We start from the raw sequence: 15,112 nt of genomic DNA, 5'->3' as shown, positions 1-15,112 counted from the left end.
GTTCACCAAGATACTCTCAGTATCTCTAACAACTGTGTTGTATTGTGCATTTGTCTCTGAACGTGCTGTTGAAACACAAATTACCTGCAGGGAGACAACTTGGAAGTAAAAGCAATAATTGCTATATATTCTGTGTTGCAGAATGATTAATTGCAATAGTGGTGGCTGCCAGTGGAAGATGTTCTTGACCAGTAGCATCTGCATCCTGAGGCGATTGTTTTGTTTGAGGGGCTGGATAGCTGTTGCTGCTCTAAATTGCTCTGTGAGCTTTTAAAAAGAGAATCAAATTCTGCCTCATGTCTGAGTTTTCTAGGAGTTGCATGTGTATGTGAGGGTGGATTTAAGACCTGTGCACTCTGAATTTGTCATGTGTAAGGGGAACTGTATTAGAGTAGAACAGCAGTGCTGTGTGGGCTAGAATACAAGCGGAGGAACTGTTGCAAAACCTAATTTGCAGTGTGATTGTAGGTGCCATCAGTTAGTGTAGTATCAAAGCAACATGCATCCTTTTCTCATCTTGCTACTTCAGCAGTGGCTAGTGAACCAGGCAAGTCTAATTGCACACCCAGAATCTTTACTTCACCTTCAAAATACCTGCAGCCATCGGGATACCAACAGTACAAGATATTCTAAGTATTACATGTCACTGAGTAGCTAAATTATTAGAAAAGTACTTTAATAATAAAAATCCCTTTATTCTGTGTCACTGACTGACAATTCCTGCCTCCTCTCCATGTCTTCTGGCTAGTCAAGCACCTCACAGGCATCTTGAGAGTGTATTTCTACTGTTCTCTGACACAGTAGGGAAAGATTAGACTGATTTTGCTGCTGAGGAGCTCAAACACAGACCTACAGCACCCAAATTACACGCAGTCTCTTTCAGAGTGAGTTCGGCCTCATGTCTATAGAGTCACGAGGCAAATTAGTCACAGAGCTAAGGCTGAACTGTCCATTTCAGGTTCTGGTCTAGCACCTCAGACACAACAGCAGCATTAGATTTTTTTCCTTTTAGTATTCCTTTTAACTTTTTTCCTGTTTATGATTGCTTTCTTTTTGTAAATACTGTGGTAAGAAGGAATGTGCCCAGTCATGCTCTGACCTGATTATAAGGATGAAGGAAGTTGGAAATCTGGGGTAGATATTCCCATGTATTGTCACTCACTGAAAACCCAAAATAGATTACTAATGGTTTTGGCTGATGACTAGTACTTTGCAGTGATCTGTTCTGTAATCTCTGCTTCATACTTGAAGAAAATGTGACTGACTGGTTAAGAGACTGACTCATGAATTTGCACAAATGACATTTAACCCAAATGTCCTTGTTCCTATTCCTGGTTAAATAAACAGGTAACTCAGAAAGACAGTAGCTTTAACATAGCCTGGGTTTAGGTTATTAGTAAGGAGCAGAGTAGTACCTGACTGGTTGCTGTTTGATGCTACTTCTATGCCAAATGCTAGTAAACATCATTGTTTTAGAGGCTCTTCAAAATTAAGTTGTACAGATTCTAGTTACTGTACTTTTAGCTGATCTGGCAGCTCAGCTGCCGCTAGAAACTTAAGCATTCATTAGCATTTCATGAGCTTTTAGACAATATCCCTATCTGTCAGTTCAGTTCTTCCATTGACAATAGTGTTAATGATTTAAAATATTCAGCAGTGTAACCAGACAATGTCGGCTAAAACGGAAAATGCTGCATTTGCATTCCTGGTGTCATGCAAAGCCATTTCAACAGACAGTGAGCTTAAGGCAAAGTATTTTAATCCTTTATGTGGTGAGTGGTGAGAACTACTAGAATAGCCCATGAAGAAAACAAGATACGGAACTTCACAGAACAGCAAGAAATGTTATGTAGAGTAGGGGGAATGATCTAAGCTATATTTTAATTTCATAGTTTCATCATTTCATTTCTTAACTGTAATGGGAGAGCTTATAGAACAGTGGTGCACATTCAGTACATTTTACTGTTTATGGAATTCATTCCTATGCCTCCACCCCTTTCTAAAATAAAAATAGATTGGTGTGTGTGTGTCTGGGCAGTATGGCAGGGTGACTTTAAATAGAATTGTGAAGATTCAGATTGAATACCCATTAAGTTGTTAGTGCAGCAAAAGTAGTTTCCTTCAGCCTTCACCCTTTATAATTGTGTAGGTATTTGATTTTTACAGTTACTAAGACTGGATCTGTGTCTGGATTCACATCAGACATGTAACTTGAATTGGTTGTAGATGTCATAAATCATCACATCCGTAATAACCTGAAATACAGACCACTAGATTGCCAAGCGGGTCTCACTGTTGTAGAAGTACCTGGCCGCCTATGTCAAAATTCTCTTCTTTAAATGAGAATTAGTAGGGCCATGCAAGCATTCCTACATCGCCTTCCTAGCATGCTTCAGTGCTCATCTGAAGAGAGCAGATATTGACAGAGTTCAGGTAGGGAGACCTCAGGCAGTGCCAGCTATGACGAGATGCGTTAGCCTTCAGCACAAGAGCACATGCTTGCTGCAGTGGGCACTGAATCGTTGCCTGGAGGTGGCTCTCTGGCTTATGTGGAACCGCGTGCCAGAGTGTGTTGTAATGACCTGGTTGTGTAGAATGAGGAGGGAACGTTGCCTCGACACACGCTGGCTCTGTAGTGTTTAGATGGAACTTGGTGCAGCTGGAGGGAACTTTCTTTACTGTTTACTGAAGTCTGTTCAGCTACCAATCTAAATAAGAGTAGCAGGGCTGAAACATATCGGTGCAAGTGACAATGATGTATTGTAATGATGATGAACTGTGAGAAAGCAAGAATGAAAATAAGATGGGAGTGGAAAAGTAAACTGACTCTGTATAGGTGGTTTTAGGGTGACTTTTTTAACTTCTCTTTTTTTTTTTTTTCTCTGGCATCTTCTTGTGATTATGATCAGAAATAATAAGTTCTTATGTACTTCCATAGATCTCTCCACATGGTGGGTCTTCCTCCAATGTGAATGGTGTACCTGAATCACATTGCCAGAGTCCTGAAGGTAAGGCGCCAATAATTGCTAACAGTCCGTGCAAAAATTTTCTTTTAGTTGGCAGTTAGTTTAGCACTTTTAGGTGGTTTCTGATGATGCCAAATCGTTTTTTGTTCTTTTTGATGCCCTGTCGACAACCTTATCTTGGAAAGATTCTTACTGCATTTTCTACATCAAGGCAGTAAAGCTAGGAAATAAATTCTGTTCTTTGCTTGTCAAGTGGTAGCATTTTAGTGGGCCCTGCTGTTCAACAGTCACTATTAGCATTTGAGTGATTTTGATCGTGACCTGCAAAGTATCATCAGAAATGTGTTTGTGGCTGGGTTGAAAGTGGAGCCCTCCTCAAAACAGCACATTGTGCTTCAGGTAGAACCACTAGCCCGTCAACTGACATTACCTAAACTTAACCTTTCATTCTCTATCTCTTTAAAGCAATGTGGGGCTTTTAAGGTATTTTTTAAAATTAATTTTAGAGTAAATGTTAACATTTTTTAATAATGAAATAAGAAGCTATCAAGCTTATTTGCATTTTGGATGTTTCAGCAGCAGCTAAGGGAACTTGAAGGAATTCAGCAGATAAAACTTTTGATTCTTTTACATGCATTGTAGATTAATCTTGTTTGCGTTTTTGCTTTGAGTATGCAAAAAGATATTTCAAAAAAAGTATTTTGAGTCGGACTGAGGACGTTCTAACTGCATTCATTACTTTTAGAATATGTCCACCACAAAAACATGGTGACATTTAGTTTGTGTGCTAAAAGGTCAAACAATTCTGGTTAGTCCTGTCTTGTTCTTTCTTACATTTGAGATAAAAAAAAAGGAATAAGCTGTGAAGAAAACAGCTTGCTTTGAAGTTTTGTTTTGCATTTGTTCTGTGCCTGTGGAACCCATTGGGGATATGTTGCATCCTGCTGACACTTCTCTTCAGCTTGCGTTACTGACCTTGCTCTTTTGCAGGTGTGAATGGAAACAAGTGCTCAGGGTCATCTACCATTCTTGAGAAGTATAAAGTGGGGAAGGTGATTGGTGATGGCAATTTTGCTGTTGTAAAGGAGTGCATAGAACGGTGAGCAAGGAAACTTTTCTGTACTGCTGTTTGCTTTACTGGGTAAAGCCCTGTGCGTTGGCATGATTTCATAGGGAATGTGATGAGATGAAAGCAAAGGGCAGTTGCAAAGATATGCCTACAGGAGAGCCAGGCATAGAGAAACACACAGAGCTTCCTATGTATTATTCCAGTAAAGGGATATGAGAGCAGCGGAGGAACATGGCTTTTTATCCCCAAAACTAGAGGAGGTATCACCTTCTAATGGAGGCTCTTAAGGAAACCCCACAGATCTTCAAGAAATCTCCTCACACAACAGACTGTTGTGGATGGTGGGCAATTGTATGTGGCATCTAAACAGTCTTTGTGAGACCCCACTTCTGCCTCAGCAGTTCTGCTGCTGTAGTATCCCTACTGCCTGCTGCTGAAATGATTTTTCACAGCTTTCAGAATACTGTGGGCAAAGTATGCTTAAAGACATGCTGTCGGTGGCTATTAGCCTGTGCTACTGTCTCCCTTGTGCTTGCTTCTTCTGCGAAGTAGTGCCTGGAATAGCCAGAGACTTCTCAAATCAGCCCTTTAATAGTCCAGACTCTGAAATATTCTTGTGCCTGGTTTCCCATAAGTTAGACAGGGTACCTTTACAGCCCTGTGCTGTGTTACTGCTCTTCCTCTGCAAGCTTTGTGTCACACTTCGTTGGTGTTGCAAACATAACAGATGATTTGACTGTCGCTTTCTCTGTGTATTTTTTAGAACCACCTTCTGCTGTCTTCATCAATCTGAGAGTTATGTCAGCCTCTTAACTGTTATGAGGAATCTCTAACTTGTACACAAATACTGGGCAAATTCAGCAAATGTCTGTAAAAACCATAGAAATTACAGGAACAGGTTCTGTTATTTCGTCCTCATCTGCTGATTTTATTTAAATGAAAAGAAAGATAATTATGAATGGAAACATTTCATTCCAGTCTTAGCAGATCGTAGATGCATAGATATTTTTTCTGAGCCACCCATATGGCCAAAAGGGTTGGGTACTGAGGCTGATCCTGGGGCCTTCTCTACTGAAACATAGGTTTCTGCAGCCCCTGTTGCTTTTTCTCAAAATAGTTGTTTCCTCATACTGTATCTGGATTATTTCCCTCCATTACTGAGAGTAATATTGGCAGGTGGTGTGTAACACAGTGTCTAATACACCATTCGGTGGTTTATAGCAGCAAGTGACAATTGTTATTTTTAATATTATTTTGAGAAACTGATGTGCAGGCATGTAAGGTTTATAGAGTAAGGAATAAAGACTTAGGCAGCAACTCCTAGAGTTACAAGCACAGTCCTGATACATAGAAAAAAATGGCTAAATGTGATCTGAATATGCTACACTTACTGCTCAAGGAAAGTTCCTGTTGCATGTGCAGGTTTCAGATAATGCTTCTGGTCAGTGTAAACATCTAGATTCCAAGGTCCTGATTTTTTTTTTTCTTTTTGAACAGTTTCTACCAACAAACTCTGGTTCCTGACAAGCATTACCACATCAGTGTGTAATCACGTCCCTACTGCTTTAAACACTGCAGGTCTGTTGCAAAAACCATGAGAAGGCAATATAGCCAGCTGAGTTGCAACTGGATTCCTGCCCATTTAATTTTGTAAGAAGCTACATGTGAGAGGCTTAAGTGAAACTGAATAGCAGAGAATAGAACAGAATATTTTAATTGGAAGGGACCTACAACAGGCAAGTAGTTCAACTGCCTGACCACTTCAGGGCTGACCAAAAGTCACAGCATGTTGTTAAGGGCTTTGTCCTAATGCCTCTTAAACACCGACAGGCACAGGGCATCGACCATGTCTCTAGGAAGCCTGTTCCACTGTTTGACCACTCTCTCGGTAAAGAAACGCTTCCTAATGTCCCGTCTAAACCTCCCCTGGCGCAGCTTTGAACCATTCTCACACATCCTATCACTGATAGCAGGGAGAAGAGATCAGTGCCTCCCTGTCCACTTCCCCACCTCAGGAAGCCATAGAGAGCAATGAGGTCACCCCTCAGCCTTTTTTTTTCCTCCAGACTAGACCAGCTCAAAGTTCTTAGCTGCTGCTTGCAGGATGTTCCTTCCAGCCCTTTCACCAGCATTGTTGCCTGCCTTTGGGTGCATTCAAGGACCTTAACAACCTTCCTAAATCGTGGGGCCCAGAACTGCAGATGGTGCTCAAGGTGACGCCACCCCAGCACCCAGGGATAACCACCTCTTTGCCCAGCTGGTTATGCTGTGTTTGATGCACCCCAGGATGCAGTTTGCCCTCTGGGCTGCCAGGGCACATCCCTGACTGGCACTGAGCCTGCCCTCAGCCCGACCCACAGATCCCCTGCCGCAGGGCTGCTCTCCTGCCGCTCCTCTCCCAGTTCATACCCGTGCCTGGTGTTACTCCATCCTAGGTGCAGAATCCAGCATTTTGACTTGTTAAATTTCATTCCATTGATCATAGCCCAGTCTATCTAGATCCCTCTGCAAGGCCTCTTGTCCCTCAAGAGAGTCAACAGCACATCCCAGAAAACTTGCTGATGGTGCATTCAACTTCTGCATCCAGATCATTGACAAAACCATTAAACAGAACCAGCCCTAGGACTAAGACCTAAAGGAACACCGCCGGTGACCAGGTGCCAGGCAGCTGTAGTCCTGTTCACTACAACCCTTTGAACCCTGTCCTTTAGCCAGTTCTTCGCCAGCACACTGCATACCTGCTCGTCTCACGGTTGGACAACTTGTCCAGATGCCTTACTAAAATCCAGGAAAACTACATCCACTGCCTTCCCTTCATCCACGCCGGTGAGGGTAAGGTGAGGGTGACCTTATCAAGAAGGATATCCAATTAGTTAAACAGGACTTTCCCTTTGTGAACCTGTGTTGGCTATGCCTAATGATTGTGTTGTTTTTTAAATGCCTTTCAGCAGTAGCCAGTATGATCTTCTCCATCATTTTTCCAGGAACTAAGGTTAGACTTACAGGTCTGTAGTTCCCTGGGTCTTCCCTCACACCCTTCTTGTAAATCAGAAAACCGTTGGCTATCTTCCATGAGCAGGGACCTCCCCAGGCTCCCAAGACCTTTGGTAGATGATCGAGTGGAGTCCTGCCATCACATCCACTGGCTCCTTCGGTACTCTGGGATGAATCTTACCAGGCCCCAGCGACTTGGGAACATCCAGCTGGTACAGCTGGTCCCTTACAATTTCAGTGTCCACACATGGAAAGTCACTGCTCCTGCGTTTGTGGTCCTACAGCTCAGGGGACCAGGCAGCCCAGGGCCTCTCAGCGTTACTAAAGGCTATGGCAAAAAAAACGTTGCTTTATTTTAGTCTCTGTTAGTCAGGTGACAGTCTTCAACAAGTAGCAATCCAGTGTTTTCTTTAGAACCCCTTTTGCTATTGACATACTGACATACTTTAAAAAGTCTTTCTTGTTTTCTGACACAACACTGGACAGTTTCAACTCTTAATTTAGCTTTGGCTCTTTATGTCTTCTCCATGAATATATGAAGCACAGCTCTGTAATTTTGCTGTGAAGCTTGGCCTTGCTTCCAGAGATCATACAACTTCTGTTTCCTCTTGAGCTCCACGAGGACTTGCATGTTCAGCCAGGCTGGTCTTCTGCCCCACTTGCTTTACTTAACGATGCAGTGGGATTGCCTGCTCCTGTGCTCCTGCAAGGTGGTTCTTAAAGACTGCACAGCAGTTGTGGACTCCTCAGCCCTTAAAAGCAGGTCCCAGGGTACTCTGCCCGATAGCTCCCTGAATACTTTAAAGATTGCTTTCTTGAAATCCAGCACAGCAACTCCGCTGTCTTTTTTTCTCATTACACCAAACATTTTAAACTCAACTATTTCATGATTACTGTGGCCAAGACAGACACCTACCATCACATCCCCCTTGAGTCTGTACTCACATCTTTCCTAGTTGGCTGAGTGCCTGTGACAAGATCTTCTACAAACTTCAAGAATTTCCAAGACCTGCTTGTCACAGCAGTATGGTATTCCCAGCTGATGGCTTGGAAGTTGAAATCTCCCAAGAACAAGGGCTGCTGATCCAGAAATTTCTCCTAATTACCTATAGAATTCATCAGTGCTTACATCCTGGCTGGACGATTGGTAGTAGACACCCACTACAGTGTAGACACCCTCTGCTTTGTTTTCCCCGCCCCTAATCCTCCCCAGAGGCTCTGAACCACGTCATCGCTAGCTGTAAGTGCTATACAATCAAACCTCTCCCTTATGTATAGCGTGACACCTCCACCTCGCCTGCCCTGCCTATCCCTCCTGCAGCCTGTAGCCCTCCAGCCCAGCACGCCAGCTGTGGGACTCATTCCACCAAGTCTCACCAATACCAATGACAGGGAGCTCTGGGAGCTGACCAACCCTTCCAGTTCATCCTGTTTGTTTCTCATACCACATGTGTCAGAGTACAAGCATCTCAGCTAGGCTCCCAAGCCCTCCATGCTCCCAGGAACAGTGTAAATGTTCAGACTGGCATTGCTACCCTCAGGTGATGCCGTGCCAAGCTTTGGCTTACCTACTGTGATCCTGCTGCTATCCCCTTCCCCCATCAATTCTAGTTTAAAGCTCCCTCAGGCAGCGCCGCCAGCTGATGCCCAAAGATGCGGTTTCCCCACTGGGATAGGCAGATCCTACCGGGCCCCAGCACACCTGGTCTCTCGAAGGCTCTTCTGTGCTTGAAGTTTTTGGCGCAGGCATGAAATGAATGATGCTTCTGTGTTTTCCCATGTACCCTGAAACTGCCACACATCCTTTGTTATCTGTAGAATGAACGCCATTCATGAAAGACCACAGGTCAAAAGAATAACGTCATTTTTCATTTTCAGGAATATCGACTGTGCGTTTTGGGAAACACTGAAGTTCCACTGAAAATGGGACAAAGGATGCTAAGTCACTTGGTTTCAAAACATCATCTGTGCTTTTTGGAATGAGGGGATTAGAAAAAAAAACCCTGCAAATTATTAAGAAAGGAAAAAAAAGGCAAAATTAAACTAAAAAAACCTAGTTTTATGTGATCCAATCTTAATATTTAATGAAGCATTATTAAATTAATTTCATATATAAAGCAAATATGCAACAATAGTTGCTAATAATGGCAATGAGAGAAGAAATGCCAACTATAAATGCTTGTCTTTTAATTCCTATTAATTATTATACTTCATTTTTGATAATGTTGTGCTTAGAAACCTTAGTAGTGGAGCCAGGATCCTATTATACCAGCTGTTCTACAAAAAGATTACGATGGTCTCTTTGGTAAAGGGTCCCTATATGTCTGTATTTAAAGACATGAGTCAACAGATGGACACTGACAGCGAGACAGAATAATACCAGAAAGCTGTCAGATAATGCTGGTGTGTGACAGGCAGTGGAATTAGCACACAAATTATGTGGATGATATCCAGGGTATTTTCTTAAGTGCTGTAGCAAAGGACATTTGCAAGAGGGTTTGGAAGTTGGTTGATGAGTTGGTTTTGTGAGTCGTAACTCCTCTTTCTACACAGCTTCAGTGCCAAAGATTTGCTAAGTGGGTTTTGCTGGTCAGTTGTTTGCAGGCTTTCAGACAATGCACTTGAGTTGGTATAACGCATAAACTGTGATTCTGAATTACACACTGTATTCATAGTGGATTTTACATTGGGTCCGTAATGTAAGAGGATGACATTTCACAGGTACCATTTAGATAACACTTCCAGATCTGGTTGTAACTATGACAACCTCATAGATACAGCTGCACTTCCAGAGCAGAGTTCTCCACAACGTTTTTTCAATAATGGATAAATCACATGGGAGACATTAATTCAGTTCCTTTTTTTGTAAGGTTTTGATTTTGACTAGTGTTATCTAATATCAAAAATATAGTGAAAATTAACCTGGAAGTTTAATAACATGCCTGACTCTTGCTTATGTAATTGTCTCCTGTGTTTTCTGCCATATGTGCTAGTGGTGTTCTGATGCACGCTGGAGTCTGTAGCAGACACAACACAAAATAGTAGCAACAGGGCCTTTCAGCATTCTCTTGTGATTTTTTAGTTCATCATTAATATCAGTAGTAATGTCATCTTTGTTTTTTAAAAAAAAGGAAAAAAAAGGTAATTCATTTGTGTTGCTTTTTTCTCTTATTCTCCCCTTCTGGAAAAACTGAGATTTTTACTCCTTAAAGGAACAAAAGGCAAACAAGAGTGCCTTTCTTTGACAGGATTTACTGAAAACAGTAATCCTTTTTACTTTGTATATAACCACCCATATATGTCATGTGACTTTAGATGACTGCTGAAGAATCCCACAGAATAGTTAAAGAAATAGAGAAAGAATATACAAAATAGAAATGGTCAAAATCAGTGCCTAATGAATTCTGTGGGATTTTAGACTAGTGTGTAATGAACTGTGGGGTTTTAGCTCTGTTGAAGCCTATTGAATTTTTCCACTAGGGTATCAGTCTTTCTGCTGCTCACTTACACATAAATGCGTATGATTTTAACTTTAAAGCCTCCCAGTCGAACAAAGCTAAGTGGAAGGCTGGAGTCAAATTTTGCATGTTGCATTAAAGAAGTGACGGAGAGTTGTGCCAGGTCACAGAAGAATGAATTGCAGCTGAAGCCTGGGATTAATACATAAAGTAAGAGAGGTTGTGGTAGTCAGGGAAACAGCAGGCACAAGTGCTGCTGAAGAAAACAAAAACCAAAATCAAGTCCATTTTGTGAATTTTCTGTCAGCAACCTTCCATGGGGCAAGACATTCTGTTACAGTAATGTATTCTTACAGATAATGCCACAATTAGTTGAGTGGTTTCTAATTAATGGTTCTTGTATTCTTCTTGCTAGGTCCACAGGAAAGGAGTTTGCACTGAAGATCATAGACAAGGCTAAATGCTGTGGAAAGGTACTGTACAACAATTTGCATGTGTAAGAAAAACAGCAAAAACAGAGCTAGCAGCTGCTCATTAGTCATAAATGGTGGGTGTGTTTGGGTTTTCTGACTATTTTCAGAATATCCGTTTAAAAGGATGATAATGTATCCAAGAAGCAAATCATAGAAGTAGTGAGTGTTAATCTACTAGATAATAGAGTAAAAACCAAACAAATTGCCCTCTATTTTATGGGACTAACAAAGAAAATGCTAATGTGTGTCCAAAATACATTAGAAAGATTTTGCTCTATAAAATATGAGAGAGGAAATTTGCAGCTGTGTGTATTTATGTAATTCCCATCCCTGTCTGCCTCTTATTTTTATCTTTTAATGGCTGTACATGTTCCTTTTATATGCAGAACATAGGGAAAGATATTTTTGCAACCATTTATTTCTGCTTATGTAGTTTCACCATCCTGTATAACAAAGATCTCTTAACAACAGAGATCCTTAAACTTTTTTAATTCAACCTCAAAAAAAAAAAAGGTCCAAAAATGCTTGTAGCAGAACACCATGTTACACCGAAGCAAGTATCTGAGAGTGTCAGACTTCTTCACCTTCTTCCCAAGTACAGAGATTTTAAAAAAGGAAGAAAAAAACGTCCAACCTACAGCCAAGAATGTAGACGTTGGCATATATAACAACAAATCAAAGACTTCTCCTGTCACGGCTTTGTGACACCTTAAAACCAAAGTGCTCTCCAGAAACTTAGGAATCAAATGCAGCACAGTTTAGTGTTAGCTACAACAACACTGAGGGCACAGTATTAATTAGCAATCAAATTCTGTATTAAAGTATCTTTGAGAGTAGGAAATACACCGTTCTGTCAAGGATAACTGAAAAGATGGACTTTTTGATGCAAGCACGTTATTTTTTTATGGAAATTATTGCACTGAAATGATTCTGAAGGTAACTTTGCCACCAAGGCAGGTGCCCTTTTTGTCAATTACATAGAGTAACTGCTCTGAAGTGTAATTCAGAGCTCCAAATGCTGAATGTGACCTTGTAGGAAGATGTAGCAAGTCTGTATGTTTTTCTTTGTATGATAAGGAGTTGTATATTACTGTACGCTAATGCATTACCTGCTGTGATGACTTGCTTTAAGTAGAGGTCCTGAAACAGAAATGCTTTATCTATGCACATTTTAAATTTTGTGCTAGGAGATGAGCGTTCCCGCCTCACCATCACTTTATCTCGTAGTCCCTAGGTTTATTTAAGGGAAAATTTAGAAAGAATTCTCAAATGTATAACCGCAAGAAAAAGTGCTAAATTGCCTTTTTGAGATTAAAATGTTGCCATTTCTTTGGCTGTGGGAAGGGTGACCCAGTGTGTTTCACTGCAAAAGAGAACTTTTGGGTGATGTGTGCAGTTTGCAGTCTTAGTTGCTTTATTATTACTTGTCTGAGTCAGCGCTTAGGTATCATAAATTGGAATGGTCTAGAGACAGACAATCCATTTTTTACACAGATTTTAGCTATATATTCTATTTATAGTTCTCACTGCTTTAAAACAAACAAATCACCCCCAGGGATGTATACTTGTCTGTCTTGGAGGACCTGTGTCTGTATAGCCACCTACAGATGTATGTGTATGTACCAGCAGAGGACTGTTGTTAGGAAGATGTTTATACCCCTTAGGACAGTGGCAGAACTGTCCAGGAAGAATTCCAACAAAGAAAAGAATGAAATTTTGCTACAGCTTACTCCTTCCTCACTCTGTTTCACATGCCAGCATAAGCCCTGCCTTAAAAACACCCGTCTGGTCCAAGTACGCATGACTCTTAAGTTGCTCACTGCTCTGTAGCAGTTTATGTCCCAAAACTTGAATCTTAATGTATTTGTATCCATCAGTGGATCTATCTGTGTTTCCAACTTGAATGACTAATGTATTTTCTACAAGCAGCTTAAATGTTAATTATACAACAATTTCTCTGTAAATAAATCATATTAATGTAGAATGAAATCTATATTGCACTATCTAGGAGAACTTTACAAGTCTGAGATTTATTTTTTTTTACATGAAAAAATATAGCAAAAACAGTGGGGTGGTTGAAAACTAACTACGTATCAGCATTTTGAGGAAAGGTATTAAAATGGTAGCTCAGCAATATTTTTGAGCCTTTAAAAAAATATATTGTTTATTTTAAATAAGCATTACTTACGCCTGAGCTTTATTTAAAGCAGTTAACAATTTATTCAAGTGAAACAAAGAAAGCAGAGGTAAAGCTCTTGTGCCTCGGTCATATTTAATGGATGCGATAAATTGAATATGTTACCTGTTCTTTAGGTAGAAAAAGCTATAATAAGATTCTAGTTTCTGCTTGGACTCAACGCTGGTTTTGAATTTACAGGCTTCCATCCGTAAGGCTTAGTATGCTGTGGCTGTTCACGTTTGTCTGTTGATGAGATGCAGCATCGTGTTTAACAAAACTGCTTCATGTTTGTTTGTTTTTTTTTCTCCAGAGCACTTTGCTTGGAGCAGATATGTTTGTTCAGAATGACAATTGATGCTCTTTCAAACTGAATTTCAAAGGTGTGACTGTTTAACCCATATATGCCGCACCATACTCTCACAAAATGAGATGCACACATGGCACATGGTTTCTGAGTTAAATGGCCACATAAAGCTTTGGCAAAAACACAGTGCGTCTGTAAATAACCCTGGAAATAAAAGGTGAAATGATAGCGTAAGATCGTCAATCACTGCCTAGGCACAGTGGGTCACATCTCCTAGTGCTCTGCTCACAAATGCATGAAGTGCATGCTACTAATCAGTGCATTAAACATGAGTAAGTTCCAAGGCCAGTGACATGATTTGTTATCTGCCAAAGTGTAATGAAACTAGTGTTTTATGCAGATGCTAAATCTGAACATACATATAAAATGAATTAAAATTCATAACCAAAGCAGTTATATTTTTCCTGTATGTAATCCACAACTTTTTTAAAAAATAAATTCCGTGAAAATAAATCCTAGGTAATCTGTCCTTGACTAACCTACACTAAATGAAAGGTGAAGGGGGGCGAGGATCAAAACCATTTAACTATTGATGGGGGGTGGCAGGGTACAGTGATCCAGCTCAGGGGCAGGGTGGTTCTGAACTTAATTTCACCTCGTAATACCTACATAAGAATATAATCTGCACTTCCTGAATTGCTGTCATGTTCTGGGGTCTTTTGTCAGCGATATCCCATTGGTTCTCTGTGTGAAATAATGGTGTTTCAGTTTACATTTGGTCAGTGGTGAAGTACAGTTCACCACAGTTAACAATACAAGTTCAATCCAGCCTCTGACAGTAACCCCCTACTATATAAATTAAGCAGCAAAAAAGGTGCTCATTGGTCCGGTGATCAGGGCTCCGCTGATCAAAGGGAGAGTGAATTGGCCATTTCATGTCTATTCCGATAAACTTCTGTCCTCTTTTCTGAACAGGAACACCTGATTGAAAATGAAGTGTCCATTCTGCGTCGAGTGAAGCATCCCAATATCATTATGCTTATAGAGGAAATGGACACCACAACGGAACTGTATCTGGTGATGGAGCTGGTCAAAGTAAGACTAAGAATAATTTTTTTTTTTCTTTGGTTTTTTTTTCATTCTCTGTGTTGGTGTGAAATCTGAGAAGTATCTAGGGAGCGTTAAGATCTTGGGAGACAGAACCAAATAAGATTTCAGTGACAACCTGCATTTTTAATCATGCAAATACCCTTGTCAATCAGCTATATTAATGGAATTACAGCTCTTCTATTGCAGTTAGACTATTTACACAGATTTAAGGTAATTTTACAATGTGCGTAGTCTAGAGAGAAGTGAATAATAGTTTTTATATCGTTTACAATATGTAGAGACAATAGGGGTATGCATCTACTGATGGAACACCTGCATTTATTTCAGTAATGTCTTTATTTAAGAATTGGCTTTAAAGAAACAAACTCCCTTCGATGAATTTATCTTGGTAGACAATAGATGCAATGAATAGTTTAAACTCAAGTGATATGGTCCAGCAAAATCAAAACTCAAAAAAATCTCACCCGTTTTGTTTATACAAAACATTCACTCACCTGATTTCCAGTTCACCAGAAAATAGATGCTGCTTTCATACATGCACAGAGAAAACAAAAACCTT

The 15,112-nt window shown here is 40.5% G+C and overlaps 1 protein-coding gene across 5 annotated transcripts in view; it reads left to right on the top strand.

Annotated features, from left to right (window-relative positions):
- DCLK2 (doublecortin like kinase 2) overlaps positions 1–15,112 on the top strand; it is a 98,423-nt gene that overhangs the window by 65,104 nt on the left and 18,207 nt on the right. For all 5 annotated transcript variants that reach the window (XR_008825695.1, XR_008825696.1, XR_008825692.1 and 2 more), the window contains 4 exons: positions 2,939–3,008; positions 3,957–4,065; positions 10,903–10,960; positions 14,419–14,538. Coding sequence is in view for 2 of the 5 variants with exons in the window: in XM_056360806.1 (XP_056216781.1) it covers positions 2,939–3,008; positions 3,957–4,065; positions 10,903–10,960; positions 14,419–14,538 (357 nt within the window). In the remaining 3 variants the exon portion in view is untranslated. The remainder of the gene's footprint in view (positions 1–2,938; positions 3,009–3,956; positions 4,066–10,902; positions 10,961–14,418; positions 14,539–15,112) is intronic.

This window comes from Falco biarmicus, chromosome 1 (genome assembly GCF_023638135.1).
Source record: "Falco biarmicus isolate bFalBia1 chromosome 1, bFalBia1.pri, whole genome shotgun sequence".
NCBI classification, from domain to species: Eukaryota; Metazoa; Chordata; class Aves; order Falconiformes; family Falconidae; genus Falco; species Falco biarmicus.
This window is presented reverse-complemented; position numbering and strand designations above follow the sequence as displayed.